At 43.1% G+C, this 25060-nt stretch overlaps 1 protein-coding gene and 1 long non-coding RNA gene across 5 annotated transcripts; one reads left to right on the plus strand and one right to left on the minus strand.

Moving 5' to 3' along the window:
- Positions 1-25049, plus strand: gdpd5a (glycerophosphodiester phosphodiesterase domain containing 5a). 3 transcript variants are annotated; one of them, XM_037120576.1, is made up of 16 exons: positions 1-362; positions 6344-6518; positions 13253-13356; positions 13522-13615; positions 13703-13762; positions 13880-13978; positions 14690-14783; positions 15235-15380; positions 17683-17765; positions 18084-18234; positions 18729-18959; positions 19432-19577; positions 20567-20714; positions 21186-21268; positions 22676-22788; positions 24913-25049. In XM_037120576.1, the coding sequence occupies exons 2-16, from the start codon at positions 6402-6404 to the stop codon at positions 25002-25004; spliced, it is 1761 nt and encodes a 586-aa protein (XP_036976471.1). In that variant the 5' UTR covers positions 1-362; positions 6344-6401; the 3' UTR covers positions 25005-25049. The 3 variants fall into 3 exon arrangements, with proteins under 3 accessions (XP_036976471.1, XP_036976472.1, XP_036976473.1); XM_037120577.1 differs by having other exon boundaries at positions 18729-18950; XM_037120578.1 differs by lacking the exons at positions 13253-13356; positions 13522-13615.
- On the minus strand, positions 5324-6456 carry LOC119031836. 2 transcript variants are annotated; one of them, XR_005078711.1, is made up of 3 exons: positions 6327-6456; positions 6100-6191; positions 5324-5565 (listed from the first exon to the last, which is right to left on the minus strand). It is a non-coding gene; the product is annotated as an uncharacterized LOC119031836 (long non-coding RNA). The 2 variants fall into 2 exon arrangements; XR_005078710.1 differs by having other exon boundaries at positions 5324-5568.
- Positions 25050-25060: the final 11 nt, after the last annotated feature.

A 25060-nucleotide genomic window follows, 5' to 3' on the forward strand; every position in this document is an offset into this window, starting at 1 on the left:
TCGGACGGATTACACTTTTTAACTCTTGTATGAACGCCGAAGGTTCGTCTGTTCCAGGAGCAGCTATCCTGTCATTTACACCAAATATTTGATTCTTTTAAGAAAAAAAGAAAAAAAAAAGAAAAAAGAAAAAAAGCTGTTCGACTTGTTGCGTTGAACCTGTCGGCTGTTGCTCGGCGCTGTTCAGAGGAGGCTGATGTGTCCCGCACGGCCGCTGGAAGTTACTTTAAAGTCTTGAATGAATCCGAACTGCGGTCCAACTGTGAAGAGAGGACATTATGTCGACGCGCGTGGAAATAAGTGAATAACAGAGAGCTACTGACCCCCTCAACGCGGTCCGGGATACAAAGGCTGTCGTGGAGGTAAAGTATATGTTTGAGAGCGTGTGTGTGTGTGTGTGTGTGTGTGTGTGTGTGCGCGCACTATCATCGGATTATCTTCATATAATCTGAGGAGCTGTCACTTGGCTGTGTTGTGTTTGTTTTGTTTTGTGAGAGCTTGTGGGATTGAGCTGAGTGGTCTGTGCTCATTGACTGTTTTTCTGTTTTGATTTTTTTTTTAATGCTTTATATGGATTTTTTTCAATCAGATGTTCTGAGGACCATTTGTCATAAATTGAAATGATTGTTATGGCCAATGTCAGCACAGCATTGTGACTGTGTAATATCACCCTGCTTTCTCCATAAGGGCACATGTAAAGTGTTGCTGTGTTTTTTCTCTTGATGGTTGATTGACAGTTGTGTAAAGTAATAAGTATAAGTATTAATAACCCTTTAAGCCCCAAGCCAATTTCCTAGGGTTAGGGTTAGGGTTAAAAACCCCAAGGTCCTCCAATCGGGGGACTGTGGACACCATTTCTCTGACATGGGAAGCACTGACATGTTGAGTTTCTGTGGTCAGACTCCGGCTGAAAGCATTCATTTGCGCCTTGAAAATGCATATCATCTTATATACATAGTTTCATATAATATAAAGCTTATAAAGGCTGATTTATTTACGTGTAGCAGTAACAAAGTCACAAAGTCAAATATCACGACATGTTTTACCAAACACATTATAATCCACATTGCGACAATATTTGTGGGGATGACTATATGTACAGTACTTTCACAAAACATCGATGCAGTGAGATTTTTGTGATAATAATCATCGGTAATAATGGGTGTAATGATGAAGTTGGTAAAGACAATTACAACAGTCCTGGAAGTTCAGTAAATGGCATCACTGTACAATGCAGCCTTTAAAACCAGGAAAACACAACGCTTGTGTCATATATCATCTTATAACGATATCCAGAATCTAAGATCGTATAGTGTCTTGTATCGCGATAGCTTATGCATCGATATTCTATCCAGCATCTTTGCAAATCAAGCTTTAATAGTCTTAGTCATTAGTCCTCCCACCTCTGATTAGTAGACGATGTACAGTATCCACCTACCAGTTTTCCTATCCGTATCTGTGTCTGTGTCTGCTGGCTTTCTGCGACACCACTTCTTTTATGGCTCAGTTTTAGTTTCTTTGACAAATCAGAGGTTGAACTGGCAGGTGTTGCTTGTGCAGGGCCTCGGCGTGAGAAGCAGACGCTCGTGTCCTCTGACCACCTGATGGATGCGGGTCAGCGCCGAGTGATGAAGCACTTACTGAACTAAAGCGAGCGGCTTCAGCGGCAGCTTTGTCTCCAGTCCCTGCCCTCACACTCCTCCCCGTGTGTGGATAATGAGCGCGTGGCACTAATGGAAACTCTATTTTTGGGCTAAATCCACTGAAAGATTAAGGATACTATTAATGCATGCATATATAAATTTCATGAAGGAGTGAAACGATGGAAGCCTGGAAAGAGGCGACAGTGACCGAGATAAAAGGCTAATAATAGACCGACATGGCGGGGGCTCTGTGGCAGTTGGTTGGCTGAGACTTAGTGGATTACTGTATTATTATTCATGGAGTGCATAATTCTAACTCTGCTCCCAATGCTGACACAGCGAGTGGGCTGCAGCCTCGGTGGGGTGTCACCATTAACCAGGTTATCTGTGGGAGACGGGGGGGGAGACAGTGAGGAGAGAGGCGCGGTCCTGTCAGGTACTCGGCAGGTTCAGGAGAAGAAGAGATAATAGAAAATACATTAAAAATGAATAGCCCCATTAGACCTGAGAGCCCAATCAGCTGCACACTTCCGGCTACTGTATGTGCATCATTAAAGCGGCAAACCCGCTGACTCACGCAGCAAACTTCATACAACACACTGAACTTCTAACAGAGAACGCGGCCAGGAGCACGCTGCTACAGCTGATGTGTATGTTCAGCAGCAATTTTGTGTCTGCTGTTCACAGAGCCGTCTGCGTGCGGTTTCCCACAGTGGTTGCACTGTAAATAGAACTTGTGTTGGAGGCGTTCCTTCGAAGGCGAAGGCAGTTATTGCCGCACACGTTGTCATTAGCAGATTAACCTTTTCTCCTGTCAAAGTGTTGATGGAAACCTGGGATATTTTGCGTGTCGTTTTTTCCATCGCTTTTATGATATTTTGCGTCGCAACAAGCATTGGATTGTTCTTTGGACATCCTCGCTCCATGTAAAACATCCATCACAGCTTTAACCCCCGGTAAGAAAGTCGAATACGGGAAGGGGAACTTCCCGTGACAGCGTCCTTTCTCGGTCTGTTTTGGACCAGACGTGATTTATGTGGAGTTATTTCCAGTTCACTGTGAATAAGCTTGAAATCGTGCAGCAGTAGAGCAGGCAAGTGTCTCAACCCTGACTGAGTGGCTGTAGTTTGCCCTTACGATGAGCACAGCTCCCTGATGATAGCACCGCGGCGGACAGCCACAGGGAGACAATAGGCCAACCTAGCTGGAAAAGGCCTCTGTGATTTCAGCTCCAGTTGGCCCTTGTTTGAGGATGGGGTCAGGATGTGAATGCCGGGAATCTGCCAGCTCCCCTTTAATCCGGGAGAAGGCTCCCTCGGGCCTGGGAGTCACCACATAATCGCCAGTCAAAAGTCAAATGCCGCAGTTCTGCAAAGTGTACGCATAACCGTTTTCCTCCTTTTAAAGGTTGTTGTATAGATTTTGGTTTAAAGCTATTCTTAAACACACATTCGCACTGGTCCTGTGGGAAAGCCTTAGTGGGCATGTGGCAGAATTCCCAACAAAAGTGTATTTTTGTATTTTGTATTTTGGTGCGGCTGTGGAGCATAAAGACAATCATCCATTTGGCATGTAGATGAGTTAGATTTTGTCATACAAGTGGGATTTTTTTTCTCACTTTCTTTAACATTGCGTGGGTTATAAACATGCATCGTTTTGATTAATGCATGGATCTTGATGAGGCAAAGCCAGTGTTTAGTACAGTATTTAGGTGGCGAGTGGTGGATTTGATGTGGATCCCAGTAAAAACCTGGATCCAGCAGGTTTGAACAATGTTTAATTTGATATTGTATGTTTGAATTTAAACGGGCACTATTTGGCCTTGGCAGAGGTATGCGGTCTACTGAGCGCCACTGTAGTTCTATAGATATTTGCAATATATGTATGAAGACTAATTTAGTCACATTTAACTTTTCTTTCTAGCTCCATCATAAAGTCAAATGTTTTTTTTGTCCAGTGCTTTCTGACCAAATGCCTTTCAAAACCGATGACATTTAAATCATCCTCAGCCATACTTTGAGTGCAGTGCTAATAAAAACATTAGGCCAGAAACAAGCTAAACTGAGATGCTAAACATTGTTAACATTATACCTGCCTAGCACAGTCATTATTGTTAGCATGTTAGCATTCTGAGGATAGCATTTAGCTCTAAGCACTGCCGTGTCCAATGGGGTTTGTCCACGCCGAGTCAAGCCATGCCACGAGTCGAGCCTAGTTGCGCTGGGGATGGGACCCTCTCTGGTGCAGGACCACAGAGCAGCCCATGTGAGGCACAAGTGACCGGCACGAATCCGACCCTTGATGACCCCATCTTGCCCTCAAACGTGCGCGGATTGTTATACTCAGGTCATGTCGGTGTAGGAATGCGTAGAGACAGTCACTTTGCATCCAGATCCCAGTGATTTTGTAACTTCTTACTCTTAATCTCTGCGGTTCTTGCAACTAAGTTCCACTGACCACTACACAAGACCAGCGCATCATCAGGTGAAGACACAGCTTCAAGTAGGTAGCCCTGTTGTAATCAGAATGCTAATCCCTGCCCCGGTGTGCCAAGTTAAACCGAGTCAAGCCAAGCCAGCACAAGTTCTTTTCACCGCTTGCTTCTTTTTTTTTTTTTTTTTTCTTTGAGGTGATTTGAGGTGACACGGCAACAGTGACAAAAGGCCAGACACATTAGCCCAGACCCCCCGTCGTGTTGTAATCTATCTGTTCAGAGATAAGGACGAATGAGCAATTTGTTTTGTTACCGGACTGTTGACCAGGAAACGCGCTCTTATCTACCTCTATTTGTCCAGGAAATTGCTTTTCATTGCTGCTGTATATCAATAAGTTAAAAAAAAAAAGAAAGAAAAAAAAAATGTCACTCATTTTATTTCAGCCGATTTTTCAGCTGTGCTCTGTTTTGGGTCTAGGTGATGAGTGCCTCTCCGTTTAGAAAAACCTCATCCTCATGGTTTGGTCCAGGCACATGGCAGGATTTAGATTTGTACCCACAGCACCAAATGGTTCTGTTTTTATAAGCAGTGTGCCCCTCAGAGTCATTATAAAGGAGTGGCCTGCTCGTGTGTGGAGGGTTTTTGGTCACTGCCGTATTAAGAGCAACACATTTCACCATCGAGACATCCCATTATACGTGAGACTCTTTGTGCTTGCCATACGTTTTAATGTTGTCGTATCACCACAGGGATGTTGTTTACACATGTATCTAGAGCCAATCCGGTGTCACCGCCGATGATAACAGTGGTTTCGTTCTGGGAGCGAGTGGTTGTAACTAGTCCAGAGACGCTGCACTGCACTGCACAGACACAGCTGAAGAGGTCGGTGTGTTTACCAGAGAAACTACATCCCAGCGTCTGCTGTTTCAGCTCCCATGCTGGCTGTCCAGCAGACTACCACCACCTCAGAAATCTCTGTCAGATTTATTCATCTCCCGTCGGAAAGCTAGTTGGATGCATTCAGCACGAAGTAAGAGCACCAAGTCGTCAAGGCTTCCCTCACATAAAAACAAGAGATGCAAGCCAATCAGTGGCAGCGTGGGGGTGGGGGGGATCGTAATAACATGCTCAACTGTGACAATGCTAACGTGCTGATGTTTGTCTTGCGTTTACCGGCTCCACGATCTGAGTTTGGTGTGTTAGCATTCTGGCATTTGCTTATAAGCACTAAACACAAAGCACCGCTGATGCTGATTCAGTTTTACAGGTATTCGGTCATAAACCAAAGCATCGGACAAATTGAAACTTTGACCCAAAGGTGTGGCCAGATGAAAAGTGAAAGCAAAAAGCGGAAAAGGACAGCAGGATTTCTTCTCTGGGCAGCAAAATGTCCGTACAAAATTGTCTTAAGGATCCATCCAGAGGTCGTCGAGGTTTTTCAGTCCGGACCAAAGTGGTGCAACGCCATTTCCATCCATAGAGCCATGCTGCTAAAAAAACAAACAAACATGACGGCCATTGAGGTGTTTTATAAACAGAAAGGCACTGAAGGTCACCGGAGCTGGGCGCTTGTTCCCAGTATCCAGCTTCATTTTTAGAAGTCGTATAAATACCACATACGTGTGTAAGTTACATAGGCTAAATTTATGCGAGACATAATGCTGTCCGTGAGCTTTTTCATATAGAAATACTTAATATACTTAAACACACAAAAAAAAAACCCACAAGAGCAGCACAAGACCCTGAAAAAAGAGACGAGCACAGCCCCATTTCATTTTAGAGAGCCATGAGAAACAACATGTCCTGTGCCAAGACATTTTTACCTGCCACCGAGGCAACAAGCTTTTCTTTTTGAGGGCAACACGCTGACTCCATCTCACTCTCCCTTTTCACTCACGTTCTTTTTTTTTTTTTTTGTTAAAGGATCAAGCCATACACATAAGCTAGTTGTCCCACCATCAGTGCCTTTCTGCCTTTTTCCACTGACATACGTTCTTAGATTGTGACTGTAAAGCACATACCATGTCATTACGTCTTTCCCAGACATGACTCACTGTCCAATAGCGTGTTGACTTCCTCTCGCAGGTGTTGTCACAGCTAACAAGGACCGGGACTGTCAACATATTCACAGTGTTTAGTGAAAATATGCCTCAGCAACATGACGTGACGTGGCATGTTGATGGCAAGTGTAATTGTATGTACAAAGACTGAGCTTATGATTTTGAAAGAGCTTGTCCTGTTTACTAACACTGCGATCTTCTCCAGGGTTCCCAGTCCTGTGTGGGATGTTAACAGACTGGTGGCGCGTTGTGGCTGAAGGAGCATGGTGAAACACCAACCCTTACAGGTCTATGAGAAGCAGGTCTTTGTGTCCTTTGTCACTGGGATCTATGGTTGCCGCTGGAAACGCTACCAGCGTTCCCAAGACGACAGCTCCAGGGTAAGGCAAAAGATTATTATGGAATACGATATATACAATTATATACAGTATTGCCTGCTTGTCATACTAATAAAACATAGCAGTAACTTTTCATTAATTGTCGTATTAGAGCCTTGTTGTATTACTGTAGTGCCGTTGTTATTATGCATGTTGAAGTATCTTGGCAGTTTATTGTCAGTTTAAAGTAGTCACGTGTTCTCAAATATAAAAGATATGAGCAACCGTACAAGAGCCTGAATGAAATACTCTTCATTTGGCAAAGTTTCTATGTATTTTGTTGAGTTGTGTACTTGTGTACTTGTGAAATACCCGTCAATATTCGATGGGGTTCCCATAAAGCAACACTGACATATGAGGTTGCATTGGCTAAAGTTTTTTGGATGCACGTTGTTTCATAACAAGGAAAGGCAAAGTTGTGCATTACTATGCAGACACGACAATAATTGACACTAATCTGGCAAAGTTATAAGTCGTATGCCATTATATAACCACCCATAATACATGTTCAAATGCGATCAGACAGATGTATGTATATCAATGAACGTGTTTGGGAGGGTGACTTTCTCTTTCATCTGGGCTCCCTTTTCTGAGAGTTGCAACTTTTTTACTTTCCTACACACTAAACTCCCACTTTTCCTGCCTTAATGTCGAGCCAAGGGTTGCGATCTTTCCATTCGCCCACCTGATTCGTTGTCCAACCTGCTGGCAAGTCACTGGTGCTAGCAGCAGTAACAGCACCCGCTACATCTTCAGAGCACTCGGCCTCAACCTCATGTTATTCTTCTGGAGAGTCACTGGGTGGGTGAGGATCCTCTGTTCTGGTAGCGAGTGGGCCCACTGTGCTAGCTACACCAGCATCATCCTCTGGTGCCTCTTTATCTCTGAGTGCCACCTTTTTGTGAGTGATACACTCTGGTTTAGCTTTCGCTTGCTAGAAATTTTCAGTATGACTTCTCGACATAACATCTTTCCTCTGTTTGGTGCACATGGCCAATTTGCATACGTGCAAAGGACTGGCTGGCTCTGCTTGGCAAAAAGTAGAACATATTTGTGAATAAATGTTTTGGACTGGACATGGCGATCTTAAAAAAAGTTTTAGTGATCATTAGTGACAATACATTTTTGTATTTGTTAATTTTTTGGACAAAATTTGAGACCCCCTTACACCCCCCTTCACCAGCCATTCTTTTGTTTACTATTACATTGCTCACTCGTGGATACAGTTTCAGGTAGATTTTCATCAGCAGTGGTTGTTATACAAAAAAAAACGAGAGACCCCTATATACTGCACACATAGTCATCAATATCTGATCCATGACACAGAGAGACAATGAATCTGACCGCACAATCAATTCCAGCTTTCAGTACTTCTTCATTAGTTTACAGCACTGAGGTTTGATACCCAGTCTTATCCTAAAACCATTGCGCCATGTTACACTAGTGTGTTTGGCAGACATGTTTTAAATGGCCTCCATCAGAAGGCTGGGGGTCCACTGTTGGCCAAGCAGCTAGAACATTGTGATCAATCACTGATGGCTACAGCACTCGTGGGAAAGGTCATGACATTTCTTCAGTAATTACTCGGCGACAGTAATGGGTTGCAACTGCACTGTCGTGTTTTAGCCTGACTTAAAGTGCCCCAAATCTACAAGACGCACAACTCTACGTCTGTTTTACAATCCTGATTCCAGAGAGCCTGGGATGCTGTGTGAAACATAGATGAAACTGAATGTGATCATTTACTCATCCTTTTTTTTATATAGGCACAATTGATATCAGTTCAAAGACAATATATATGATGAGGTTAAATGTGTTTTGGACAACTGCCAGGCCGGGTCAAGCCCATGCTTCTGACACCCCCGTCACTCTTAACACTTGAACCGTAGCCGATGAAGGAAGGAAAGAATAGTCTGTTACAGAACCATGGTCATTAAGTTAATCATAGGTGCTTCAGCATGCATATTTAGAGTGCATCTGCTAAATGCTAACGCAGTCTTAGTTGTAACCTGGCTTACAATTCAGCCTCAGTCCTCTGTCATGTTACAACACATAGGTAAGAAAATTTAAGTTGCAGTCTCAGAGGCTAAAAACGGTACTCTCTTCTTTATTTCCATGTTGTATGGAGGGATCTGGTAGATAAACTTTTAGGCAAAGACAGTAGATTGAGTGGCCGTGCAGCTTTCTGTGGTGGGCAGCGGAGCAAAATCAGAGGCTTATAATGAGAAAACACAATCCTGCTGAGGCTGCACTGAAACCTGATCGCGCCTCAGTAATAAATGAACCATTTTCCATTTTCTGTGGTACTGAAGGCCAGAAAACAGGTCAAAGCTTTGTGAGAGGGAGCACAAAACTCCACTTCAGTGACCTGAAGTGCATCACACATCCATTAATTTTGATTATGGCATCCCAGTCTTCTTGTGTACCCTGTATGTATGATGAGTTCACCCCAATTTTGTTTTGTTTTTTTTTTTTCATTAAATTCCTAAGTAACCCCCAGACTAGATCCTAGTAACTGGGGGGAAATGATCTTTACGGTGAAGCCAATAACAGAAGCAGTGCAGTGTTTGGATGTGGAAAGCAGAGCCAGACACCCAGCTGTGTTGGAAGCCCACTGGGCAGCTACAGCTACTGCTGCCGGGTGTCTTCTTTATCACAAAGAGCCAGCGGCTCGGCCATAAATTAGTCAGTTTACTGAATGTGTGAGGCTGGCACTGATGATGTGCTGACCAAGAGGAAAATACGAGCACACAGATGCCTCTTTCCCCTCTCTGTCTTCATTTACAAAGCTGCATGTAGTCACACACACAGTGCTTGCACATAAGCAAGAAAGGTTAGGATTCATGCTCTTAAATGCCGGGTGTAACTTGGTGATGACTGCATTATTAACAACCACAGCGCTGCTTTGGGTTCCAGGCTTTGTGTTTTGTTGAACATCATCAATACTTTGAACCTCTGCTTCTCCAAAGGCCTTTTAGGCAAGTTTTATGACTCGGTAGCCATCTTGGCAATGCCCCCAGGGCAGCTATTTAGGACAAACAAGGCCAGCCTACCATGAGGTTTAAAGTAAGTTTGACGCCACCAACTAGCTCAGTCCAGAGTGCCACGATGCGAGAGTTGAACGTCTAGTGTTTGAATAACCTCATCTTTCTTGGTGATCTTGTGAATTCCTGCTGTCCCATCTGCAGCCACACCAAATTGGTTGAAGCTTCTGTGAATCTCAGTTGTGCATATGTGTCAGTGCAACAGAAGGATTGGCTGATTCTTTTTCTGGTAGGACTGCTTTAATTGGCTTTTCAGGGTAAGAGGCGGGATATGTGACATCAAGCTGCTGTCGCTAACATAACAGACTTAAATATTCATAATGCTTAAAGTGGCCTTGGCGTTTTGGCCCAGAACAACATTACACACATATCACAAGAAAATAGTGGATGTGTGCAGATCCTCCTCAAAGGAGTTAGTCGACACAAGATTGTAGCTCGGGTGAGAGTCAGTTTTGGACTGAAATGTACCTGGTGGCTAGAAACACAACTGAATGTGTTACACACTTGTTAACATCTCATTATTTGGTTTAGAGCTCGATGTGCAGCCTCTAACTGGTTGAAAAATCATTTTATGCATGTTTTTATGAAACCCCCTTGTTAACGCTGGCTCTTTTTGATTATCAGCACCTCATGTTTCCTTTATCTTTCCAGAACACACAAGAAAATGACATATGAAACACTCAACATGCAACATATAGCTTCACAGAGGGCTTCCCATCAACTTTATAACCACTAGATATCATTGGTTGACTTCTCGTTCAACTTTGCTCTAAATGTCCATTTAAATGCAACCATGTACTTGTAATGAAAAAAATATATATACTGCATCACAATTCCTCAGCCATTCAGTTTTCCCTTTCTATCCTGAGTCCAGCCATGTCCACTTGCTTTATCAGTGTCCATGTTCAGCCAACACTGACCTTGTCTGAAACAGGCCAGGAGGTAGAGGTTTGTCATACGGTGAAGGCTGCGCATACTGTGGATCAGGATTTATGAGCGCTGTCAGAAGTTGGGTACCGGCAGCTGTAATTCAAAAGACGGACGAGCCATTGAAGGCCATGTAGCACTCAGGGGGGGAAGTGTCAGATATCACAGAGCTTCCCTGAAAGTGACTTGTACTGCACAGCGAGGGCGGCTAGCTTGAGGTTGGAAAACGCCACAGAGAGGTAACTCCCACACGCTGGATGAACAGATGAAACGTGTAATAAAATCAAACATATTCAGAATTGAAAGCAAGACAAAGACAATATATTGGATGTCTTCCCTCATCAACTTAAGTGAGTTTTGTAAATATCTGCTCAATCTGATGGCAGCAACCCGTTTCAAAGACGTTGGTACAGGAGGGCTTTAATAGTTTTGTGACTCTGACTCCAAGTAAAGTTTAAAGCACATTTTTTCCCCAAAGGTTATACATATAGCCGCCATGTCTGACATTGCAGACTCCTCTATTCAGAAAGCTTTAAGTGGTTTGTCTCCTCTCTTATAAGGTCTCTGATTGCATTCTACTTTCATTTACATTCTTACACAGCATCCCAACTTTTTTGTATACCTCTGGCTAGATTGTGTCATGGAGGGCAGTGTGACCAAGGCTGTCTATACAAGGTTTGGAGGATCAAATTTGATGAAAATGATCAGTTTCTCTCTAGCACGTTGACCTTTTTTGGCCTCCCAATTTCAGGAAAATGTACAGTATCGCGTCATTGTGATTGTAATATAGAATGGCATCTATGGTGACAGAAAGTGTTACCTGTGCATGTAATCTACCATACAGGCGGTCTCTGGACGAGGCATATAGATAGGCAGAGGAGAATTTAAGAATAGATGTCTCTTGGAAAATAGGAATATATATATATATATTCTTACTTAAGTTCCCGGACACGTATTCCCACCCTCTCCATTCCTGTCTGAACGTTGGGTTAAGGTTCGGGACCTTTTGAAAGTCTCGCTTCTTCTGTGCAGCCATTTGCTCTTTACCTGCACGCTAATTATCTCCCAGCCTCTTACATAAGTCGCTGGAAATGGTGAGGCCAAGCATGGCGTGCTGCAAAGCTGATCAATGCTCAACAGGACCTGTTGACTGGCCTATCATACTCTACACCTCCCCTCACATGGCATTAGCTCCTAATCCTGTTAACCACTGAAGGGAAGAGTCCTTGAGCGCTGCACAAGCTCTCCTCTATACCTTCGTCCCACATGTCAAGCCGGAAGACTCCACAGGAAAGGCTGGGAAAGCTGTTGATGAGAAAACATCCAGTAACACCCACAGTATACACGCAGTATGCTTTTCTAAACATCTGTTTTTGTCCTTATGATATTATGGAAGAATAACAGGAAGTCATCACGAGAAGAACATAGCAGAACTGGGTGAGGAGCAATTAAGCAAAGAAAATACTTCCGCCGACAGAACCTCAAACCAAAAGAAAATCCAATTAGTTGCTGTGTTCTGGACATTCCTGGGCGTCAGTGTTTCGAGAGAAAATTGGTTGACTGTTGACTGTCATTCCCGAGTCCAATGTTTTGGGTCGGTGGCTGGCATAGAATTGAGGAAAGAGTCTCACAGAAACAGCAGCCGACAAATCCTGCATACTGTGCCTTTAAAAAAAAAAAAAAAACCCTTTAAACCCTTAAACAGAAAGAAGCTGTGAACACGATATCGACACGTTATCACCTGATGAAGTTGGTATTGTAACCGAGTGAGCAAACAGATGCCAATGTACACATCCGGCCGTTTACGGAAGATTATAATTTATTTGGCCTCTGCTGAATAAAAGTCCAATATTTGCTGTTATGAATGGTCCGAGTGTCGCTACAGCACCATTCAGCTGACATGACCTGCAGAGTGGAGTCATTATCTGGGGGTGTGACACTGAAACCGTCCTTTGCTTTAAACATAGTCATCTGCAGGCCCACCCACAGGAATGACTAGGCCCCTGATAGGTCCAAGGTATGCTTTATTCATACCAACTGGGGATATACGATATATAACATCAATGATCGGCCCTAATAATGGAACATTTACACAATAGGTTATCAGCAGATAAAGAAATTATAAAATGTGAAATTCTTATCGGTTGGCTAGAAGAGAATCAACATCGTGCATCCCAAGCATCAACACAAGCAACGCACACTTTTTGTCTTCCTTTTTTCTCTGGTATTGCAATTTCATTTGCAGGTCCTTGCATAGCTAGGAAATTCACTCCAGCATTAGCCAGAGTGATGGAGAGGATCAGCACATTTTTCAGGTCCGGCTGCACTTTCAATAGTGGACACACACAAAAAAAAAAAAAAAAAAACCTCAAAAAAAAAGCCTCATTTCATTTTTTCAGGAGGGTTTTCATCATGAAACAGGCTGCGTTTTACTAAAGCACCAACAATAAAATGTCTGTTGTTGTCATGATAATACACAACACATGATGGTCATGATAATAATGTGATTGTCATTGCTAATATCCAGCATATTTACATGATTATTGCTGGCCTCCATGGGTCCCCTTGATGGTTGGGCCTTCTCTATCTGACTCGCTGTTGATATTAAAGTGCTGATTATAGATGCTTTTATGTCTTTTTTTTATATTTTGCTCCATATTTACTGGTATTGAATTGAGGCGTGAACTCTCTGTATTCTTCCAGAGTATACTGTTTTGCATGAAGGAGTCCCAGTGGAAACTTTTGTTTTTGTGTTTTCCGTTGCAGTGGGAGTGTACATGGTTCATCATCTTGTGCAGCTCTTTCCTTCTGCTTCTCTTCTGGGCCTACTTCTGGTCGGTGGCTCAAAATGATTTCAACGAGTTCAACTTGTGAGTCATTTATCTTACTACGCGACTGCGATACATTGTGGCCGAGGGTTGTGTAGAGTGCTTTTGGTGGTACTAGGCTGTATAGCTGAGGCCTTTTTTTGACAAGAATGGACGTGTTTTGGTATCAGCGGTGGATCGGTCAAACTTTAACTTTCCACACTGCAGGTCCGTATACAACCGCTCCGGAGTGTGGAAGGATGAGACGATCCCCCTCCTCGCCTCCACCACCGTGGGGTTCAGCTACATAACATTCTTATTGGTAACAGTCTGTAACAAACTCTTAAATGTCTACAAATCTGCATTTTTATTCAGTTATGATACTCACTGAATCTTGCTTTTTTTTCAGATCTTAGCACTTTTCCACATATCCCTGGGCCAGCAGCTGAACCTCTACTGGGTTCACAAGGTGCTGATATTCACATCTCCAGTTTCTTTTTCTTTTCTTTTTTTTACCATGTATTTGGTCCATACACACAGCCGTGATCAAAATCTGACCTTGTCATTGTCCATTTTGCCTCTACAGATCGGAGTGTTGGCTACGCTGCTCACCACCATCTCTGGTGTTATCACTGTCGACGACATATGGAGAGACGAGTGGGACATCCTGTTCGTGTCACTGCAGGTTAGAGTCATAATGACACGAGGCCGACGGCGTGTTTGTTTTTTTGTTGTTCTGTTTCCAAGCATGACTTTCTCCACTTTTATTCAGAAGAATCCTCTGAATGATCGATTTCAAGTAGGATTCTGATTTCAGAATTGACTTTTTTTTTTTAAGATACACAACCAAGAAGATTTTTTTTTTTGCCTCATATACCCAAGCTGTTATCTTCCCTGTTTTCACTCTTGATGCTAAGCTAAGGTAACCAGATATACACTTATTTAAAAGACAAACACAAAAAAATGATCTCAATTAGGTTGTTATGGTAATTTGAATCCAGTCCAAGCTGACATCTTGTACATATTAACGACAAGAGACACAACATTTGAAATGTTAAAGAACTGCTGCACCGTGTCTTGGCAAGTACGAGGCATCGTGTCTAAAAAATGTGCTGAAGGCGATTTAGCATTCAAAGTGAATAAATCTTATCAGCAACATCTCGTACCATATTCCTGAAGTCTCTCCTCTAGACTCTGAGAGCACTGGACAGGCCTCAGCTGTTGTGAAGTTGCTGAGCTGTCACATAATCATCTTTCTATTTCTCCATCAACACACTTAAAGGGGCTTTTATCATCACACTGCGTACCTATTTCTGACGTATTTTCTTTGTTATCTAAATGTTGACATTTTATTTTAATAACACCGGTGTTTTATATTGTGTTGCTCTGTCACCAGGCCACTGCACCTTTCCTGCACATTGGAGCCCTGGCAACAGTCACAGCTGTCAGCTGGTTGGTAGCTGGATACGTGATTCGCAGGGAGAGATCCAGTAAGTGTTGACCTGTAGTTCAGGTAAAGGTTCATGTCATCACCAGGACAGATTTGCGATTTAGGTTTCTCCGGCTTACGCAGGGCGGGGAGGACCGAAGAAGAGCATTTCTTTATGATTGTGCGAGCGCGGCGTTGTCTGCACCTGATCAAACAGCTCAGTTATACTTATTCATGTCAGCGCGTGGATATTTTTTATATTTGTGCGGTATTTTACAAGTGCTAAACGACATGTGTCCAATTCATTTTCAAGTGTTTTTTTGTGTTTGTATGAATTTTCCCGTATTAGCTTATTATAGGAAGGAGTTTATCAAATCTGCAAACCAACACAGACAAAGCTAAATATTTCTCCTTTTTTTTAAATTTATTTGTACTCATTTCCCACAATGAGTCGATGAAGTGAGACGAACAGTCAAAGAAATGGCTCTCAAAACCCTCCTTCCACCGCTCAGACTTCCAGATCATGGTGTTGCTGGTCTACGCCCTCGTCCTCGTTGCTCTCTACTTGGCGCCGCTCACGTTCAACTGCCCCTGCGTCATGGACCGCCACAGCCTCAAACCTCGACCAGACATCATTGGCCGGCGGGGAGCTCCTATGGTGAGTTGATGCCCTGCCAGACCTCACTGTCTGATCCAGTTAATTGTTCAAATAGATGATGCAGCTCCGTGGGAAGAGCTACGTGTAGCCTCTGCCAAGACCTGCCAGGTGCCCATTTCCTGCTGGTCCGCTGGATACAAGCGCGCGAGCGTAATTCTGGAGAATTTTCTGTTACCTCAACATCCCGTACTGATGGATCAAATGGTACATGTGTACATTCGCAGCCTCCGCACTATAGTATATTTCGCACAGCAGTGTGGCGTTCAGCTGCAGCGCGCGAGCTTACTGTTATCGGGCTCAGTAAGCACGAGAGCCGACAACACCCTGAGCTTCCATCTCACAGCTGGGCGAGCAAATACTGTTCCAGATGACTGGCCATAAACAAATGTACAGGGATGTTCAGAGCTGTGTTCTCCTGCCCTCCAAAGGCACAGACGCTCACTTCAGTGCATACAAAAGACACGGATCACAAGGGATGCCTGGTCTCTCATCTCCCTGCAAAGCACCTCAGCTGTTGGGAGCTTCTCAGAAATCACAGAACCATGAATCTGTTTTATGACTAAAAACACCAAATCAGAACCACATAAACGATTCAGATATTGTTGTCCCCCGAAGTCACAGTTATTTTTCATGATTTTGCAAACACAATCACAGACCGCTCGCATCCAGATGATAGAATAGGCCATGAGTTATTATAAATATGGAGGTTATTTTATTGGAAACTAGAGCTCTTCTGTATATGTGTCAGTTTGGAATTGTATTGCAGTTCACTCCGAAGTGGCTAAAGACAAAAAAAACAAATAAAACACATACACAAGATAAATGTATACAGGCCTACAGAGAAGCAGAAGGTTGGTGTGAGTTAGTGATGTGTGGAAAGTTGTGACAAAAGGAACTGAAGTTTTCTGGCAAACTGTTCATGTGTGTCTTGTTAAGATGTGTGTTCAACGTAGCGTCAGTTTGGTGAAGATTTTATGCCAGTTGGTCTTATAGGTCAGTCTTACAGTCTGTATGCTAAGCTAGTTCTGTTTAGCGGGAGTTTATCCAGTTTTATTCTCCACATGGCGACAGGATTGAGCTGCTGATCGCTTGGTCATGTGGAATTACAAACCAACTTAGATGCTGGTTTGTCAAAGTGGCTATTTTTCAACAAGCCAACAAATATAATTACGAAAACATTAAAATCTGAAGGTGAATCATTCCCATGGCTGCCTCACCAGCTTCTGCTACTTGGCTATTTGTCCATTTTAATCTCATTTCGTTTTCACTCTGTTTTCGTAGTTACCACATAGTGTTTTCATGGAAGTCATATACGCCTTTTTCTATAGAATAGCATTTTTTTTATTATTAATGTAAAACAACAAAAATTTGATCTTCAGTTTTGACTTAAAGGGATATTCCGGCGTAAAAATAAAGTTTAATCCATGGTCTTACACACTGTCACACCGAGTAACACCCCTCCTCGAGAGATTTTCCGACCACTAGCTTATGTAGTTTTAGCAACCTCAGAAATGACCGCACGATGACAGTACACTGCAGTCTATGCCTCCACTAAGAAACTGCCATCAAAAAAACTCATACACTCATAGCCACAAATAATGCTCAGAACAGCACCAAACTTCAGCAACAGTACAGATAGGGTCTGCTAGCTTTGCCGGAAAGAGAACACAACTCACCACTCTCCTCCAGCAGCTTGCTCGTTGTGGGGAAACCCTGACGAGTCGATTACCGAGTGCAGTCGAGTTCCGCAGCTCAAGGAAAAAAATGTGATTATGATGTGCGAATGATTATTACTCCATGGAAATGCAATTATTATAAGTTATTATCTAACTGCACTCGGTAGTTGACTCATCAGGGCTTCCCCACAACGAGCAAGCTGCTGGAACGGCTTCAATGGAAATCCGGCAAAGCTAGCAGATGTTTGATGCCTTGAACTATGTGCAGTGTATTGTTCTTTTCTGAGGTTGCTAAAACTACATAAGCTAGCGGTCGGAAAGCTTGATCTCTCGGGGGGGGGGGGGGGTCTTACTCGATGACACGGTGTGCTAGACCGTGGATTAAATTTACGCCGGAATATCCCTTTAATGTTGGTAATTGTGGTCATTCTCTCTTTTGTAATTGGGAGGTTTAAATAGTTAACTATGAAAAGAATAGATACCTGGTAAATAACTAGACATGGTACTTCATTTGGACTTTTAGTACTTTAACTCTCTCTTTTATATTTTTGTCACTCGTCCACGATGTGTGTTGTCTACACACCGTGACTGACAGTGTCCTCCTGTCTGTCTCCTCTCTGCTCTAGCTGGCTCCAGAACACACCCTGGTGTCCTTCAACCGAGCCCTGCAGCACGGAGCCAGCTCCCTGGAGGCAGACGTCACCATCAGGTTTTTAACAACACACTGAGAACATTTTAATCCTGGGTATCATACTGAGTGAATCTAGTATAGTCTGAAGTTCCACATAGATCTCACTGATACATTGCTTTTTGGTGGAAAAAATGTATATTTAATAAGAGATGCAGACCAATATTGTAGGATTTCTTCACCCAACCTGGTGGCGCATCTTAGTTGATTTTCCCCCTCGAGCCATCTCTGCTTTTTGATGTTGACGACAATCATTGTGTTCATTTTCCCAAAGTACATTCCACATCATAATTGAAGTTGTGAAGTCAAAACATTTGCCGACCGTTCTGCGTCTTCCAGTGTGGACGGAGTTCCCTTCCTAGTGCGCGACCGCACCTTGAGACGAACCACGGACGTCAGTAAGATCTTCCCCGCCAGGCAGCTCGATGACGCCTCTCTCTTCAACTGGACGGAGATTCGCTCTCTGAACGCAGGACAGTGGTTTTTGGAGGTACGGAAATCCACTTCACCTCTGCTCACCCTGGTCCGTTAATGCAGATTCCATCAGAGCATTTTTTTTTTCCCTCTTCACTGATGCCACATCATTCAAAATGCTCAAAAAGCTATTTGGAAATATAAAATGTTGCAGCTCTGCGGGAGCCCTGAATTTTTCTCCTCGAATTTTTTTTAGAATATCATTTCATACCTAAATGCACCGAAACCATCATTTTTAAAACATGCTTAAAGTACATCTATGCCATAGAAAGCAGTACATTTTCCGATATTGCAAAATTAGGTTATGGAATGTAACTGCAGTGGAACAATGAAAATTTTAAAGATAAAGAAATCCTTAGACAGCAAACTGTATTTGTAATTAGTGAAGTGAAGAAAAGCAATAATAAAAGTCTCGATCTAGTTTCATGTTGCAGTAAACCACTCTACATAAGAGCATAGTGGACGTTGTATCTCAGTGCCTGCCTTTCTGCCGCTCTCCTCTGCATCCAGAGTGACCCCTACTGGACAGTAGAGACACTGACAGCCAGGGAGCGCAGCAGGATTGGCAACCAGACGGTTTGCAGTCTGACGGAAATGCTGCGCCTGGCGTCCAGGGCCAATGTCTCCGCGCTGCTCAACATCCGCAAACCTCTGCCAGAGCACCCCCGCAGCCGGAACTGGTTCATGGACACACTGTGGGCTGTGCAGAAATCGGGGATTTCCCAGAAGAGGGTGAGGACTGTAGGTCCCTCCGTAATAATACCACAATATCACTCAGATTAAAGGTGCTGCTTGTAGTATGGTCACTACGATTGACAGCTGGTGTTTTCAGATGGTGTACTGATTTTTACATAGCGTGTTTCAATGGAGTTACTGTGGGGAATTTACAGGATTGATTTTGGCAGCAAAACAGTGAGAGGGTGCCTTTCTTTTGGGTGCAGACGAAGGAAAAGGAAAAGTTAAAGCACAAGGATAAAAAGCACCAAAAAGAAATGGGTTATAGAATGAAACCTGACTGTATGATTGACTAAAATAACACAGGATGGTAAAAACCTTCATCGTGTCCTCCTGTGTTAACTGTAATATTTGTATTCGTGTTTTAAATTCTACAAGTAGCACCATTTTGCCACAAAAGTGTAACATCTCTGGATATGAAGCGCATCCTGCATTCTGTCTGATCCGGGTCTTTCCACGTGATATGTGTTTGTGCCAGGTGACGTGGACCCCCGACACGGACAGAGGGAGGGTGCGAGGGCTTCAGCAGGCCGCGAATGAGAAGCTGTCGTTGGAAGAGATAAGGCAGCGAGGAATAACAAGCCTGACCCTCCACTACAGCAAGGCCAGCCACAGAGACATACAGTAAGAGCAAATACCGCCCGGCAACAAGGAAAGAAAGAAATGTCACAAAGGAGATGGGAGGGAGCACAACGCCTTCATAATTCTGGATTAATATTAAGTGTCGCACAAAAAATGCAAGTGTGCTTTAGTGAAAGCTGATATTAAAAGTCCAAATCCGGAATACAAGCAACAAAAGGCAGGTAGATCAGCACAGGCTTAAATACGGAGGCAGTAGTTAACTAATGAGGCCCAGATGTACACAGGAAAAAAGGTGGGAAAGCAGACAAAGAGAGGAACTGGAAAGTAAAACATGAGATATGAGGGTAAGCTTTCAACATAAAACAGGAAATCACAAAACAAAAGCCTGAACCATGAGATGTGTGGGTAATGTAGGCGCCAGCTTTTGACAGAGGAATTAATGGAGGAAAAAAAAAAAAAACGGAATATCTCTGATTCTGCTGCACTGATTGGTATCCTTATTTTATACTAGACAACAAAATGACCCTCTTTATTACTCTTTATTAAGAATTTTACCTGTCCAAAATTCAGAAAATCCACCTTACTTTGATTGGATTTCATTAACTGTGGACAGTTTTTATTTTCCTGATTTTCCTGATGATTGAGCCCTTGGTCTTCTCTTACGCACCTGACAGTCCTCGGGTGTGTAAAAGCTGTATTGTGTACATACCCCTCCTTTTACCAGGCAGCGATAAAAACTAGTTAAATACTCCAAAACACTCCTGTGACGTAACTGGAGCTCTTCTGTTTTCGTGGCCTTAATAAAGACATGGTAAATGTCAGACTCATACTGTTATGACTACTTTGCCTCTATCAGGAACACAGATTAAATATTTTAGGTTCAGTTTTTCACAGTCTCCCATATTCCTGATACATAAAACACTGAAAGTGACAATATTGTGTGTGCTGAGAGCAAAGGGAGCTTAGAGCTGAGAGAAAAGGAACCTTTTTTTTTTTTTCCAGTGTTGACATGTATTTTTCCTTCCCCCCAGGGAGTATCTGGCCAATAACGTGAGTGTGACTGTCTACCCAGTGAATGAGCCCTGGCTCTACTCCATTCTGTGGTGTAGCGGGGTGCCTTCTGTGTCCTCTGATGCCCCCCAAGTCCTCCGAAAGGTGCCTTACCCCATCTGGCTCATGGTAAACAGCTCTCCCCTCTCTGTCTCTCATCTGACACCACACACACACACACACACACACACACACACACACACACACACACACACTCACAAACACACACACTCACAAACACACACACTCACAGACAAGGTCACACAGCGAGACGAGAGGACAGCAGGAGAGAGGACAGAGACTGACGAGGGCCCAGCAAGACTCGAGGGCAAGGACGCGGAGAAATATGAGGGAGCTCAGCGGCAGACTTCAGCTCAGCGTGGCGTTAGAGAACAACAGGACCCTGGGAAAGAGTCTGGGACAGATTGAGACAAGGGCACAGATCTGAAGTAAAAAAGCAGCTGTCCAGCAGGCTTTAGCTTTAGTCAGAGCCTGGTTCTAGCTTCAGGAGACATGCGTGTTAATGGTGACCTCCGCTGGCAGTGACTGGAAACGACTTTTTCTTTCTTTCTCTCTCTCTCTCTCTTTCTTGTCTTGCAGAGCCAGAACGCTTACAACTTCATCTGGATCTCCTCAGACCTGCTCTCCCTCATCATAGTCATAGGGATTTTCTGCTTTCAGAAGTAAGTTAAGAAAGTTACAGATGTACATTGATAAATGCAGCCCTCAGTTGTGATGCATAAGCACCTGTCATAGAAGTATCCAACACAGACAGTCATTTAAGACTCACTACATTTACTCTCCCAGCTTGGGTATTCTAAATGATTATTGCATGGTTACACTTTATATTAAGTGTCCTTGTTATAAGTGTCCATAATTTAAAACATGTTAATAAGGCATTGTTCCTGCTTTAGATGTGGTTGCGGAAAAAGGCATAGTTAACTGTCATACATAGTTAAGTACGTACTTAACTGCTAATGAATGCATGATGAAGTATAAACCAACAAAAAAAAAAGCTTGTAAGACCCAAAGGTTGGAACGGAAGGGAAGTCCGTTTCATTTGTGCTGCATACAGCACTGAAAAATCACATTTTATATTCAACGTCGGAGCGTCTTTGTTGAAACAGTGTCACTTTTAGACTGAATGATTCGCAGATCAGAACATTCAGCTGTTTTCAACTGAACTATTTTTCTAGCAGAAATTAGCTCCAGTGAAAATCCGGAGTTGGGTGTCTCCAAACCCGAATATTTGTATCATTCTATTTGGTGAACTGACCCTTTAAAAATCATGAAGTCTTACTTTTGTTCACTGTACAGTGGCACATTTCTTGTTATCCTAAAAATATAATTCTTGGACATGCTTTATTAAACACAGTGGTGAAAAACATACATTCAATTATTAAATGATTATGTTGATTGATTATGATTATTCAGTCAAAACAGATGTAAATGTTATCACACGTATCTGTATGTATTAACATTCCCATGTAAAGAAGCTGAATGTAAACCGTCCTCTGAGTGTGACTGGACCTGAGCTGAGCTCTGGCCTCGTTCAGTCTGCCGCTCCTTCACTGACTGTTGATTCTGCTCTTTTCTTTCTTTGTGGTTTTTTTTTTTTTTTTTTTTTTTTCTTCTCCTTTTTCCCTTTTTTCCTTCTGTCTGCTGTCCTCTGGATGTTTTTCGTGTTTTCCCTCTGTGCCGTGTCCTCTCTCTGTCCTCTCTTTCTCTCCTTCTCCTTTGACATTCTTACTTTGTCCTGTGCTCTGCCTGATCTGCATGCAACCTTCCTCCGCCGCCCCTGGCATCTGTCAGCTATCATATGATCAGGTAACTGCTGCGACTGCCTTGGCCTTTGTTTCTGCCTCGTTGTCTGTCCTCCTTGTGCTTTTTCCCTGCCTGACACCCCAAGGCCAAGTCCCTCCTTTTTCTTCCACTGCTCTTGTTTACCTCTTAGACATGGCATTGAATGTAGGTCTTACCTTACGTGCATCCGTATCTTAAAGACCCAGCCTGGCAGCGCAACGGCTGAACTACTGGGTTAGATGACACGGTAATGCTGTTGTGGTTTGTATCTGTGTGTGCTGTGCCAGGTGGAGGATGAGTGGGATGCAGAACTATAACCCAGAACAGATCATGCTGAGCGCCGTGTCGCATCGGACCAGCCGTGACGTCAACATCATGAAGGAGAAGCTCATACTCTCAGGTGCAGCTCTGAGCGCATTCACACCTGCAAACAAAAATAGTTTGGCTTGTAACTGGACAGACAAAGCATGTGTGTGCAACATCCAGGTGGAAATACTGCAATATGTCCTTAAAAGACAAGTTTGTCCAGTTCCCCCAAATACACTGCGCCTTTGCAGTTTTGGGTACCGTGTAGGGGGGGCTGCCGTATCATGTATTTCAGGAAAACACCGGTGTACATTTTGAATGTAACAGCAAGCATGGCTGAAAGTGAATGAAAGAAGCCTTTAAAGTGAATAGGCACTAAGGGAGAATAAAACCTGAGGGTGGTAATAATGCAGCATCTTGAATGCCAGCTGCCATGAAACCTAAAAAAAAAAAAAAAAAGAAGAAGCAGAGGAAGAGATTAACATGGCTGCCGGCTCCATGGCGGAGTGAGTTCCAGAAGGGAAAAGCCACATCAGCAGTGTGGAAGTAGTTTGATTACAATAGATCGGATGTCCAAAGAACAGTAGTAATGTGTAACAGTGAGAGAAGACTGTAACGGCAAACAGGTGCATTAAAGGAACGGTTCACCCAAAAAAATAAAAAAGAATCTGCTCACCCCCTTGCTGATTGCAAAGTCAGGTGGAGTTTCAGAGTCCACAAATGTTTCTGGAGCTTCACAGCAAAGCAGTGTTGCAGCATTCTGGGGACTTGTTTTGAAATTAATAATATATATATATATATAACATAATCCAAGTCTCTGACGTTGCAACTTGATTTGAAAATACGTTATTTACACCCTCGTGGAACCAATTCTGATGGGGGTGCGTGCTAACTGCTAACGCTTTTGGCTTACCAGCTACAGTGAAGATTTCGGTTTAAGAAAGGGTGTAAATAACATCTTCTCAAATCGATGGAAGCTACTGGATCCTTGGATTACATATGGAGACATTTTGTTTATTTTCTTATGATATTTTTTTTCTTAAACTTTGCGTCTCGAGGCTGGTTTTGAAAATAGACAATAATCAACAGAAATGAAGGAGCTGAAGTTAATGACATGCTGGATTCAGTTACAACCACATCTTCCATGAACAAACACTGGACAATCAGCTGGTTATCCTTTAATAACGATAATAATAATAATGTTGCATCTTTGACATTGTCAACATAAACACGAACTCCCTGCGAAACCCTTCTTCTCTTCTCTTTTCTCTCTTTCTCAATGCCCCACCCTTTTTTTTTTTAAACATCCGTTAGTCTTTTCTTCTTCTCTTTTCACTTTTTGTCCCCCTCCTCTTCTTCCCTCTTGCACACACCTGTACCCTGGTCACCAGTGCACATACATGAATACACAACACACACACACACACACATACATGCACAAATGGGCACTTGACCATCTGCAAATATCTCAAGTGTAGTTAATGGGATGGATTCTGTGACTTTCACACCTAGCCTGAAAAAAAGAGAGTTTATGATTTGATGACACTACCACTTGGGGGTGCCAGAATTTTAAAATTGGTGTTTTTTCTTTTTGAATCTTAATAGTGCACTCATTTACTTCACTGTCCTCAGTGACAAACAGATCCGATGGTACCATATAAATACCAGCTGTTACCAACCTAATCCAACTAAATCATTTCCAGCTGAATAAAGCACAGAAATGATAAGCTTATTTATATTACACCTTTCAAGAACAGATGTCTTCACAAAGAAGCAGAGAAAGTAAAAACAAACAGACGGAGCGACAGGGAATAAAAGCAAACAGCCGGCTTAAAAAAAAAAAAAAACGAGGCAGCGCACAAACAGAGAAAGCAAATGAAGCAAACACATGTCTGAACAAATGGGCCTTTAGCTGCTTTTATCAGAGACCAAGTTGTGCTACGTGGCAGCAGCAGCTCTTTTAATATAGGCAGCGAAAATGGAATTACAACGACCTTGAATCGGATACTGAGTTGGATGCGTAGTCAGTGTGAAGACATCAGTGAAACATTTGATCTTGCGGTGAGCTCGGAAATAAATGCCTGAATAATCGTCTCCGCATGAGGTCTTGGCTCGACGGTGCCGGATTTGAGCAGTATTTCAAAATGTTTATTTTAGCAGGCTTATCCAAAGTATGTCCATTTTTTCATCATCACTATTTTTCTGTCCTCTTTTCCAGAACTTGACAACGGACTGAGCAGTACAGAGGAGCTCTCTCTTTACCCCGAGAACGGTTATGCCAGATACTCTCATGGAGGCCCCAGCCGCTGAACGGAGCGCACTGCCACGGCCGGAGAACCTCGGACGCCACTTTCAGTTGATTCCGC

Source organism: Acanthopagrus latus, chromosome 13, assembly GCF_904848185.1.
Source record: "Acanthopagrus latus isolate v.2019 chromosome 13, fAcaLat1.1, whole genome shotgun sequence".
In the NCBI taxonomy this organism is placed as follows: Eukaryota; Metazoa; Chordata; class Actinopteri; order Spariformes; family Sparidae; genus Acanthopagrus; species Acanthopagrus latus.

Bases quoted from the DNA above. Each gene is read 5' to 3' on its own strand.
- gdpd5a (XM_037120576.1), top strand. From the start codon at position 6,402: ATGGTGAAACACCAACCCTTACAGGTCTATGAGAAGCAGGTCTTTGTG. The intron at 19,578-20,566 runs GTAAGAGCAAAT...CCTTCCCCCCAG, and splicing joins GCCAGCCACAGAGACATACA to GGAGTATCTGGCCAATAACG. The intron at 21,269-22,675 runs GTAAGTTAAGAA...GTGCTGTGCCAG, and splicing joins GGGATTTTCTGCTTTCAGAA to GTGGAGGATGAGTGGGATGC.